This window comes from Aquarana catesbeiana, linkage group LG02 (genome assembly GCF_042186555.1).
Source record: "Aquarana catesbeiana isolate 2022-GZ linkage group LG02, ASM4218655v1, whole genome shotgun sequence".
Lineage (NCBI taxonomy): Eukaryota > Metazoa > Chordata > Amphibia > Anura > Ranidae > Aquarana > Aquarana catesbeiana.
Genome location: NC_133325.1, coordinates 440165794 through 440178276, shown reverse-complemented (window position 1 = coordinate 440178276; position 12483 = coordinate 440165794). Strand labels below are relative to the sequence as shown.

General features: G+C 39.7%; 1 protein-coding gene across 1 annotated transcript in view; it reads right to left on the bottom strand.

Annotated features, from left to right (window-relative positions):
* The window catches only part of GRIK3 (glutamate ionotropic receptor kainate type subunit 3), a 929711-nt gene that overhangs the window by 247013 nt on the left and 670215 nt on the right, over positions 1 to 12483 (bottom strand). Inside the window, exons 9-10 of the mRNA XM_073615535.1 lie at positions 11220 to 11333; positions 1707 to 1910 (exon numbers count right to left, since the gene is read on the bottom strand). Coding sequence (XP_073471636.1) covers positions 1707 to 1910; positions 11220 to 11333 — 318 coding nt within the window. The remainder of the gene's footprint in view (positions 1 to 1706; positions 1911 to 11219; positions 11334 to 12483) is intronic.

Here is a 12483-nt window from a genome sequence, read left to right as displayed (position 1 = left end):
TGCCTCAAGTGACCAGTGAACCCAGGCAGATAAATGGCGGCATTGTCAACTTGGGGAGGCAATTGAATGAGCACTAGGAACAAGGATGCGGGCAGATATGGGCCTGGGAGCTGGGAGCCTCCCACAGGGGAGTGGAGCCATCACCCACACAGGTACCGACGCCCACACGCCCCATGGCACTATGTGAAGGGGAAGGCAGAGAGGCTGGGGAAGAACCAGGGAGCGGGCGGAAGCCATACAGGGCACCGGAAACTTCCCGATGTGAGGAGGGGCGAGCCCCGATATCGATAATGGCACTGGCGTGCCACACCGCATTGAGGGAGGGGAGAGAAGCAGCAGCTCCCGCCCTGCCGGGCACCGAGAGCTGAGCATCTGGTAGAGTCTCTGGAGGGGGTGCAGTGTGAGCCCGAGTGGCTGCCCGACTGTGACTGGCAGACTTCAGCGGGGCTCTGGGGCTCCTAGAGTGAGGGAGACGTTGTCGAGCTGCCCGGGGAGGCCTAGGAGAGCCGCAGCCGTGGCTAGGAGTATGCTGGGATCCACGAGCAGTGCATGGCTGGGGGTGACCAGAGCCAGCACCATCAGTGCCAGTGGCTCCCCTATCCTCCCTAGAAGTATGAATTGCTGTCCTGGGGGGGCTGGGGTTCAGCCTGGAGGGTGGACGAGTAGCCCTGTGGGCCCTTGGAGCTGGCTGTATCCATGGGTGGGGAATTGAGGGCCAGGGAAACAGTCTCACAGGAGAGTAAAGGCATGAGCCAGTCCGCCTGGCCCCTTTCGAGCAGATCCCTGACCCTCTCAATCAAAGCGTCGGTGTCCATGGCGAGTCCGGCAGGAACGCAGGGGAGGCCAACTCTTGTGACGTCAAATGCTCCGGAAGTAGTGGGATGTGCCTCTGCATAGCTTTTTCTAGAGTTCAGGCTCCACCCCATCACCTTGTGCCATTGTAGCCAATCCCATCGGAGCCACTCCGACTCCCTGATTAGGTTGATACCCCGCTTGGTTGCCAAGCATCCAGCAGTCAAGGATCCCTTTCCTTAGTGCGGGGTGGGTCAAGGAGCCTTCATTAATGTCCAGCTTTAAATGACTTGAGATGTTCTTTTTTGGTGGGCCTAACTTTTAAATTATGACATGAAGCCAGTTTTTGAAACCATTACATGTCAAATTGGTACTTACTGAAAAATTAAATTTTTGTATTTTTTTTATTTCCATGGATACCAGTGCTTTTAGTGCACTTTGACACCGTGTGGTTAGATTACAACTACATCCTTTTATATGATTACATATGTAACATGATTTTGCCTGTTCTATAACAGTTGCTTCATAATGTAAGGAATTAAATCAAATTCAGCTTGCTAAATTTCATATAATTATAAAATAGAGATCAGATAATATGTATATCAATACATTTAATGTACGCATTTTTAGTTATATTATTTGAATGTAATTTACCGCACTACTTGGTTTACATAACATATATATTATTAAGGGAGTGTTTTTACATCTTAACTCATATTGAGGGGACAATATTTGTAGAATGAAAATGATCCTATAGGTCTACTAAAAGGTTTACATTATATTCTGGTTACCTCTGGAAGCTCTACTGACCCATAATAATCCTGAGATATCAAGACATCGCATAATGTTACCCATTTATGTATAGGATTTACAGCACATGCTGCTATTTAATGAGGTGTAAAGGAATCACTTACATGATCAATGAGCTCTTTCACCAGACCATTCCACTGTCCTTTTTCATCTTGAGATCCATATCTACCATCTTCCACTAAGCGTATGTCATATTCAAATCCAAGGATTTCTGAAATCTTTTTTAGGAGGTCAATGCAAAAGCCTTCAAATCTGTCTTTGCCAAACAGAGGGGTATCAGACTTCTTAAACATTACATAAGGCTCTTCCTGAAAAATAAAACATAAATAAATAAAATAGATATTTCTACATATTTTTCATGGATATTTATCTGATGAGCAGACAGAGGTTGCGCAGAAGCCTCCATGGTTGTCCTATTTAGGCAGCACCTGCCCACAGTTATGTTGTTGTATTAGAGGTGTGTAGCATTTTACATACTCCAAGTTAGCACAGTGTAGGTAGCTATGCACACATCATGTTGCTGTCAGTAACACATTCCTGTGTATGACATAAGGTGCTATACTACGAATTTCCCTACCAGTGACATCTACCTGGGTCCTCATTATTGCTGTCCCTGTGCAGGTTGCCCACTTTTGTTGCTAGAATACAGTTCTGTATACTTACAATTTACCCACTCTGGGTCATTATACTTACAATTGAACAGACTAAGGTAACAGTTTGCCTGCTCTTCTAGTCTGCTCTTCTCATTGAGTCTAGTTGTATTGATTCAAAATGGGCAAACTGTCCTTTAGGCTCGGGTCACACTGGAACCCGCTGCGGATCGCACAGGAGCACTGTGTGTCCCTGTTCCCTGTTTCAGGGATGAATCAGGGCCGAATCAGCCGCAAAAGAAATATGTGAACAGGCTCCATAGAGAGCTGAGCAGCCGCAAAAGAAATATGTGAACCGGCTCCATAGAGAGACAGTCACATTCTCCTGCTATGCGAATTAGATGTGGGGAAACCCACATCTAATTTGCATAGGTGTGAACCCGGCTCACCCACTCCACCCCCAACATTCACTTAGTTAAGAAGAGGCCAGCATAAATCAGCCAGCCAATCTAGAGAGAAAATACAAGTCCATCCCACAAGCTCTCACAAACAGCAGATTTTGGGTAAATACATGTGGGAATAATTATAGCTTCATATGTTTGACTTTGACTTGAGCTTTCTGTTTTTTTTTTCATCATATTTTACCAGCTTAAAATGTATGTTTGCAATCCCCTTTTTCTATTTTACCTGCAGAACGAACCTTCTGAAGGTTAGTGTAACTCAGACAGCTGTGTTAAATAGTAAGCTCCATAGAACAGGGACATCCTGTGTCTGCAAAATCTTCAGTACACATCTGTGTATACCCTGCCTGCTCCTTAAAAAGTATATTTATAGTAATGTGTTTCTAAAATGCAAATATGCAATTATTAGTCAGCCAACTGCTTTTATAGATCATAGACTACTATAAATTTTCTGCTGTCATGAAATAGCAGTATGCATATTTTAATAGCTGTAACCGTTAAAATGTTTAATGTATACTGAATTCTACTTTTTTTTTTTTTCCTTACAGCCTATTTTCCTGTTTATTTCTAGAAACAGACAGACTTTGAATTCTAAAGCTCCAACTATTTTTCTAAATCGATTCTGTGGCCAGAGGTGCCCTCGATATGGAATATTGTATGCTGTGAAATTGCTATGGGAGAGTGGTTTTTGCTGCTTGGGTCACATCTCTTTCACTGCACAAGTCATTTCAATATTAACAAGAAGGCATGGAAAATGAAATAGGAAGTTGGCCATCTAGAAATTCATCCCATGGCTTTTTTTTCCGTACGATTAAACCCCATCACAATTAGGGCATGCTCTTTTTCTGGGGAATTATGAATATTTCAACACAGCCATATCGGACATCCATAGCTTGATAAAAATGGATATAATTAGAGCAGATGGCCTGAAGGATCCAAACTCTTAACATAATTTGACAAAAAGTATGTGAATCTCACGGCTAACTGAAATACCACTTATATGGCTGTAGATAAAAGTATATAATATAATGGAATCTAACTAACTGCTTCAGATCACTTCTAAATAGTCAAAATAGTAAGACTAATTTATGGCTCATTTATAAAGCACTATGGATTCTGAATGTTCTTTTTAAAAACTTCATTTTAAAGCATATGTATTGTGTGGGTATACTTTACTATTGAGAAGCCAACTAGGCCTAGCCCAATCAAATGAATCTGCACAGCATTTGTAAAAGTAAACATGCTCCTTAATACCACAAGATGTTCTGTTATTCTTTATAGTGAGGGTACCCTTACTTGCAGACCCATTGGGCAGCAGAATGTAAGTTAATAGCACTTACCCATAAAGTCATAGAAAGTTAAGACCCAAAAACGAAATGACACAACATTTCTGGCTAATAAATTTAAGTTCAGTATTTTAATAATCACCCCTTCTTAAAGCCCAAATCCAGGCAACTAAAAAAAGCATTTCCTTTGCAGTGAGGTTCTGCCCACACTAAAAGGAATAATAGCTTGTTTTGTCCAGGGTGGAGAAGAGAAACAGTTTTACTTACCTGATCCTCAACTCTCCTGGCAGATGGTGCTCCCCCCATGCTCTGACAGTGGACTGTCTTTCAGCATCATCACATCCAGTGCAGGGATATGGACCTTGCTTTGGTCTTGATGACGTCAGGACCCTAGACCACTGTAGCATGGGGGGGAGAAGAAGTTGTGGGGACCAGTCTAGCTGTGGGAAGGAGTAGGGGACCCAGGACTGCTTTAGTGCAGGGGAGAAGAAGCTGTGGGGGCCAGTCTAACTGTGGGGAGGAGTGGAGGATTGGGTAAGTGAATCTTCTTTTATTTCGGTCTCCTAGACCAAAAATGAGAAATTAACCCTTACAGCGAGGGTGCACATCTACCAGGGATGTAGCTGAAGTGGGAGCTTGCCAATGTCAGAAGAGGTAGCTAATCACCTGGAGAGCATGGTCAACTTAGTCTAGTTACAGTGAGGAGGCTAAAGGAGGGAACCTGTTCTTTAATAGCAGGTAACTGTAGTGGTTTTTGCACTCTTGAAGAACTTTTACATTTAAAAGTTCAAAATGCAGTACACGTTCACTGTAATGTAATGTTTTTCCTACAGTTCTGCTCTATTGAACTGCACAAATGTTTAAACTCGTGAGAGTGAAGGGATTGACTTTGAGTGCATGTATCCACATTATTGTAGCTCAAAAAATACAAGATTTAAGTTAGCCCTACACTGTTTGAAATTAGCTCACTGGAAGGCTCTGTCAACTGCCTTCCCTCCAACATCCCTTGATTGAAAACCAAAGAAGGAGGGTGGAAAATTGGCTACCAAATAGCACCTATATCGAATCAGATGCAGCTGCTGCTTGGGTATTTTGACAGCTGGCGGGACTGGCTGTCAGAATAAAATAGCCGCAGTGCAGATGAAGGAAGCTGTTAGATTGTTTTTTGTTCAATCTGCTGGTAGAATGGAAAAATTGTGTATGTGTATAGCCAGCTTTAGAATGGTTGGAAATTGTACATTTGAGAAAGTGTGTGACTAGGAAATGTTTAGTAGTTTAGTGTAGTAGTCGCTGCACAGCAATGGTGCTATCCATGGTCCCGATTCTAAATAATTACAGCACATTAAGTTTCAATTTAAATATTACCATTTTTATTTGCTGCTTAAAAAATGAAAAGTAATAATAATTATAATTTTTGTGTAATAAGGAAAGAATTACATCAGTCACAATAATAGGTATTATAGCAAATATGGTGTTGAAGTCAGTGCTGTCAAAGAGAATATCTGAAGAGCTATCTCTCTAGCATTCTCTGCACATGTAATACTTTCTTGCAGTTGCAATCCCTCTCATTTCTTAGCCTGTGTCCAAGAAACATGGAGGAGAGAGATTTTGCTTAATTGATTTGGGAACTGTGGTTAGCAGCTGAAGGGGGGACCTAGACATTAATTATATTATATTAATACAGTATGTACATGTATAGATAAAAACCTTTTTTCCAGATTTCCCATTATTTGTAGAGATTTCACACACTTCTTGTTGCATTTCTGGGACAAAAAGTGAAAGGAAATATCCCCAACTTGACGTAGACAACACAAAAAAGTGACAAGGGTTTTAAACTTTCCCTACTCTACCAAAATGTAAAAAGATTGTTTTGGCTATGTAAACACTTAAAGTGGTTTCTAAAGGCTAAATGTTTTCTACCTTCATGAATTCTATGCGTGAAGGTAACCCCCCCAGCCCCTCTAATACTCACCTGAGCCCCATCGTGATCCAGCAATGTGCACAAGTTTCTTGGCTCTCCAGGGACTCTCCTCCTCATTGGTTGATTGACTGAGTCAATCACAGCCAGTGAGCCAATGAGGAGAGAGAGGGGGTGGGGCCGAGCCGTGACTCTGTGTCTGAATGGACAGTGGGTCGGGAGCATGCCTGTTTGGGTGCCCCACATTGCAAGCTGCTTGCTCTGGGGGCACTCGACAGGAGGGAGGGGCCAGGAGCAGGTAAGTTTAACATGTTTGTTATTTTTTTTTTTTTATTTGTCTTTTACCTTTAATATCACATGTATTTTATTATAAAGCACCCTTTCACCAAGGAGGGAATGTTAGTGAGTTCAGTGTTAGTGAATGTTGGAGAATGTTGCTTCATGTTACAAATATTCAGGTGAACCCTTATATGTATGATAAAAGTAAGGGCTTGTTCACACTTGACTAAATGTCTAACTCTCAACAAACACTCCTATAGCATTAATGTGCTTTAGTATGGGCATTACGCTCACATTAATGCGCTTTAGTATAGGCGTTAGACTGGTGTTAATGTGTGTTAGTATGCACGTTAGACTGTTTTTTTACAAGAATTAATGACATTTTAAAAAGCATCCAAAATACCCTATGCGCAGTTTTTATGGTTTGATGCGCATTTAGGTGTGTTAAAACTGCTCCACAAACGCCTTTAAAAAAAAAAAAAAGGGAAGTGACATTACAGGAAATAAACAATTTAAGGTGTGGCTTGTCATGGTGAATGTTCCCTGTGCATACTCCATTAGCAGGAAAGGCAGCAGCATGGATTCCTTTACTATGCTTTATCTTATGTTTGGCCTTCTGCAGATGATACTAATGTATGAGCAATTGGCTGAACACAGAAAGATGAGAAGGGCATCCGTGTACTACTGGATACATCCAATTGTCTCTCAGAGATATTCTAAAGGGCACTTCCATGCCCTGTATCATGATTTACGCACCTACCCTCAGAAGTTGATATCAGCCATCTTCAAGCAGCACAAACAGGAAGTGCATAGAAGAAAGTGACTGCAGGACATTCTATGCTCTCCTCTATCATTACATCTCCTCTATGATTACAGGGCATTATGGGACAAGATATTCCTCCTGCATGATTTTTTTTAAAACTCATTTTAACGAGCCGCAACCTCACCGCAACTGCTTCAGACTTGACCTGAGGCTTCAAATTTGAAGTGACAGAATGCAATGCTAACACCTCATGTTTTAATAATGTGAATAGCACTGTGTGCTGTCCATTGCATAATTTGCATAGGCGTTTGAAGAGTGTTAAAAACGCCCCTCAAACGCCTCCTTTCACCGCCGGTGTAAACATAGCCGAATGCCCCGTACACGTGATCGGACATTGATCGGACATTCCGACAACGAAATCCGTAGATTTTTTCTGATGAATGTTGGCTCAAACTTGTCTTGCATACACATGGTCACACAAAGTTGTCGAAATTTCCAAACATCAAGAACGCAGTGACGTACAACACGTACGACGAGCCGAGAAAAATTAAGTTCAATAGCCAGTGCCACTCTTCTGCTTGATTCCAAGCTGGTATGGAACTTTGTACATCGGATTTGAGTACACATGATCGGAATTTGCGCAAACGGATTTTGTTGTCGGAAAATTTGAGAACCAGATCTCCAATTTTGTGCGACGGAAATTCGGATGGAACTGTTCGATGGAGCCTGCACAAGGTCGGAATTTCCAATAACAAGCTCTGATCGCACATTTTACGTCGGAAAGTCCGACCGTGTGTACGCGGCATTACAGTGAAAATGTGAAGAATGTGTTTGTAAATATTCCTATAGATTAAAGTAAGTTAAGTTAATAAACAAAAATGTATATATAAACCTTTATTCATTGTTTACCTATGTATATTACTTCTAATTTCCAACTCTTAGGTGAAATGTAATTAGTATGATATGCTCAGCTGCAATGTTGTCATAACTGCATTTTTGAAAGTTTAACATTTTAAAATCACACTCAGAGCAATAAACTATGTTAATTTGGTAACTGAGATGAATTACTAAACTGCCTTGGCATAAAGCACTGATGAAATATTAATTCTCTTTGTCATGTTTCATGATGTGCCATTAAGATTAATATGTGCTTTAATTACTGGTAAAAGTCATAGGCATTATTTAATAGTGCTATGGTTCTTGCCCTTATGTATGTCATAGATGAATGCCAATCAATTGTTCATTGTATCCAAAACACCTCTAGGACCTTAGAAGTCCAATTCTTAAAAGCCATCAATCGCTACTGTAGTCCATGTGATTTAAAAAAAGATATAACAGTGTCATCTGAAAGAGACAGATCAATTTTGTGCCTCACAAATACTGTGAACAATTTTACAAAATGTAACTGTTCGTTAAAGCAGTATTAAACCCAAACCCAAAAATTTTATATATTGCAGGTTACCAATCATTAGATGTGGTGGCTGCAATCGCTATCTTTTTTTTAGACTTTTTCCTCTCTGTTTTCACCTGATCATCTGGCCAATAAACACACCTCCTGTACTAGAGTGCCCCCTACTCTGGACTCAGGATTGGATGAGTGAGCACAGGAGGCACCTTTGGGCAGCAGCATTGTTAGTCTGGGGGGGGGAGTGTTAGATACTAGCAAATTTAGATACACTAACACATTGAAGGCAAACTCCAGCTCACACTGCAGATACACACGCAGTCACAGAAACACAAAATCTAAGAGATGGCAAGCTGCAATATAATAAATGTTTGCTTTTGGGTTTAATACTGCTTAAACTACAGCAAGTTGTGTGCCAGTAACATGAAACCCAACCACCCACATAATTCTTATAGACATTAACATATACTGTATACACTTCAATTCATGTGTAAATAATTGGAGGAAGAAAAATGCTGACTATGAACCTAAGAACATCATCCTTACAGTCAAGCACGGAGGTGGAAACATTGTGCTTTGGGGATGTTCCTCTGCTAAAGGCACTGACCGACTTTGGCACATTGAGGGGCCAATTGACAGGGCCATGTATTGTAAAATCTTGGATGAGAACCTTCTTCCCTCAGCCAGAACACCAAAGATGGGTCGTGGATGGATCTTTCAGCATGACAATGACCTAAACAAGGAGTGGATCAAGAAGAAGCAAATTAAAGTCATGGAGTGGCCTAACCAGTCTCCAGACCTTAAGCCTATAGAAAATTTATGGAGGGAGCTGAAACTTCGAGTTGCCAAGCGACAGCTAAAAAACCTTAAGGATTTAGAGAAGATCTGTAAAAAAGAGTGGATCAAAATCCACAATCCTGAGATGTGTGCAAACCTGGTCACTAACTATAAGAAATGTCTTACCTCTGTGCTTGTCATCAAGGGTTTCTCCACCAAGTATTAAGTCACGTTTTGCTTGGGGATCAAATATTTATTTTACTTACTGAACTGCAACTAAATTTATAACATTTGAATCATGTGTTTTTTTTCAGTTTTTTTGGTTGATATTCTGTCTCTATCATTTAAAATACACCTATGATAAAAATTATAGACCCTTCATTTCTTTGTAAGTGGGCAAACTTACAAAATCAAATAATTCATTTCTGCGCTGTACATATAGAAAACCTTAACCGTTTTTAATTGTTATGGTAGAATGTAGCAAAATACCGAAACAAACATTTTTAGATGTGTGCCAACATTACTGTCTGTCTTTTTTTTTATATCCACCCGTTATCTTGTAATTAACCAAGATACATATTATTTCTAGCCTTCTTTGTTATTACCATATCTGCATGTAAAAAATCTATATTGTGTATGTCAAGAACCTTATGGCCAGTATATTACTTTCATTTTTTAGCATATTCTCTAACTGTATGTCCCCTATAAAGAATTGTTGTCTGTCTTTTGATTTTCTTATAACTAGAGCAAGAACTATAGTATATAACATATACCAGTGTTTCTCAACTTCAGACCTCAAGGCGCCCCAACAGGTCATGTTTTCAGGATTTCCCTCAGATAAATCGGCTGTGGTAATTACTAAGGCAGTGAAACTGATCAAATCACCTGTGCAAAAAACATGACCTGTTGGGGCGCCTTGAGGACTGGAGTTGAGAAACACTGATATATACTAATACAATATAGTATTTGATGGGGTTTAATTAACTAAAGGAGCAGAACATGCTCACCGTACAGAGTATATTTTCACTTTGAAAGGAAATTTTCACTTTAGAGAATGTGGTAAAAATTCAGCTTGCAATACCCAATCCTTTACATGGAAACTAAAAAAAAATCCTGTTTATCTTCTGCTTGCACAAATTGGATGATGGAAGTCAGCAGAGCTTCACCTCATTCACTAAGATAAGGAAAACATTCTCTTGCTCTGCTTAATCTCATATAGAAAGTGAACCTTGATTTATATATATATATATATATATATATATATATATATATATATATATATATATATATTTACACACACACAGTATCATACAAGAGTAAGTACACCCCTCACATTTTTGTAAATATTTTATTATATCTTTTCATGTGACAACACTGAAGAAATGACACTTTGCTACAATGTAAAGTAGTGAGTGTACAGCTTGTATAACAGAGTAAATTTGCTGTCCCCTCAAAATAACTCAACACACAGCCATTAAAGTGATTGTAAGGGTTTGTTTTTTTAAATAACAAACATGTCATACTTACCTCCACAGTGCAGCTCGTTTTACATAGAGTGTCCCCAAACCTCATCTTCTGGGGTCCCCCGGCGACTCTCGCGGCTCCCCCTACATCAGATAACCCCCTAGGAGAAGCGATCTCCCGAGGGGGTTACCTTGTGGGTGTGCTCCGAGTCCAGCACTTGCGTCCATAGACATGAATGCCGGACTCGGTCCCACCCCCCGCGTCATTGTGGCAGTGGCAACCTGTGAAGCTCTGGTGAACTCCATGCCCAATAGGGTTAAGGCAGTGCTGGAAAGTAAGACACTTTGGGCCCAATTTGGACGTTTTCACTTAGGGGTGTACTCACTTTTGTCGCCAGCGGTTTAGACATTAATGGCTGTGTGTTGAGTTATTTTGAGGGGACAGGGGGACAGTAAATTTACACTGTTATACAAGCTGTACACTGACTACTTTACATTCTAGCAAAGTGTCATTTCTTCAGTGTTGTCACATGAAAAGATATAATAAAATATCTACAAAAAAACAAAAAAAATGTTGTGAAATACTGTGTGTGTATATATGTATATATATATATATATATATATATATATATATATATAGTTTATTTATTTATTTTCTGGCAGCGATTATCTTACCAGTACGGTAGTGACAATAAGTGTGCGATTGGTCAATGATTCACTGACATTTGGTCCTCTTCCTTTAGCAACTTCTGTAATGTTGAGTCCATCAGAGGGGTTCCATGTTCCCACCTATGAAGGATTAAAAACAAAATTATAGTGTACAAAAATCTAGATAAAAATGTTTTCAGTGTCTTACCAAAGCTTTCTGACCTGGGAGAAGACTCATCGCTTGGCAGGGAAAAATGGCAGTACTGCACATTTTTCCTGCTTAGATTAATAGCTATGCCTTATAACACAGCTGATCCATAGTGTCATACTGCAGTAAACAAGATAAATATATGCAGTTTAAATGTACTGGCATTAATCTAGGTGTATGTGCAGTGGCACAAAGCTTTTCAGATGTGTGTCTTTATGTGTTTAAATGGAAAATATTCATAAAAAATATGAAAATTTGCTGTGAGCTTGGTTCATAAATGGAAAAAGGTTTATAAATTATATAGAAATCCACATAGCTAAATGAAAATCAAAAACAATTTTATTGACTGGAAAATTAAACAAATAAACAAGAATTTGTTTAGAAATTATTTTTTACTGTTACTATAAACTTTAATAATGTCTAATGAATTGCCTCTTAATAGTAATGCAAGTTGTCCGACAACTGACTTAATTATGAATTGTTATGTTACTTATGTTTGTACAGCTGGTGTTTGTATGTTTCAGATAGCTAGCAACAGTATGGCAGAGAACAATTTTACACTTATGTAAAGTCCACCTTGATTTTCTTTCATTCAGTTTGTGGAAAATCAATCCAAAAATCAATTGATTCCCTATTAATGCTAACAGCATGGATGGTTGAATCTCCATTGCTGGCTACTGTATTCAGGCAGTTGCAGCATCCACGGCTGCCTGAATACAATGGCCCTCCCAAATAGTGTCTGCATTTGATGCAGTAACTGTTGTGCCAATAATTTTCCACCCGGCTCAGTTGATCTGCTTGTAGGGCCGCCTATGACTCCAATTTCAGCCACTTCTGCAGGAAATAGGTGAAATTTGAGCTGTCCACAGGGTCCTTTAGTGTATATCTTTGCAAAATGAAAAAAAGTTATTTTTTTCAACACTTATACATTCTTCCAAATTCTATCTCTTTAAAAATGCACAGAAAAATACCAATTTACCTACCGGAAATTCAGTTTGCCCCTAACTTTCTGTTTGAATTGACAACTCTGCTGCAATGAAATCCCATGCAGTATGGTCAGTCCTGGCTGAGTCCTATACTATT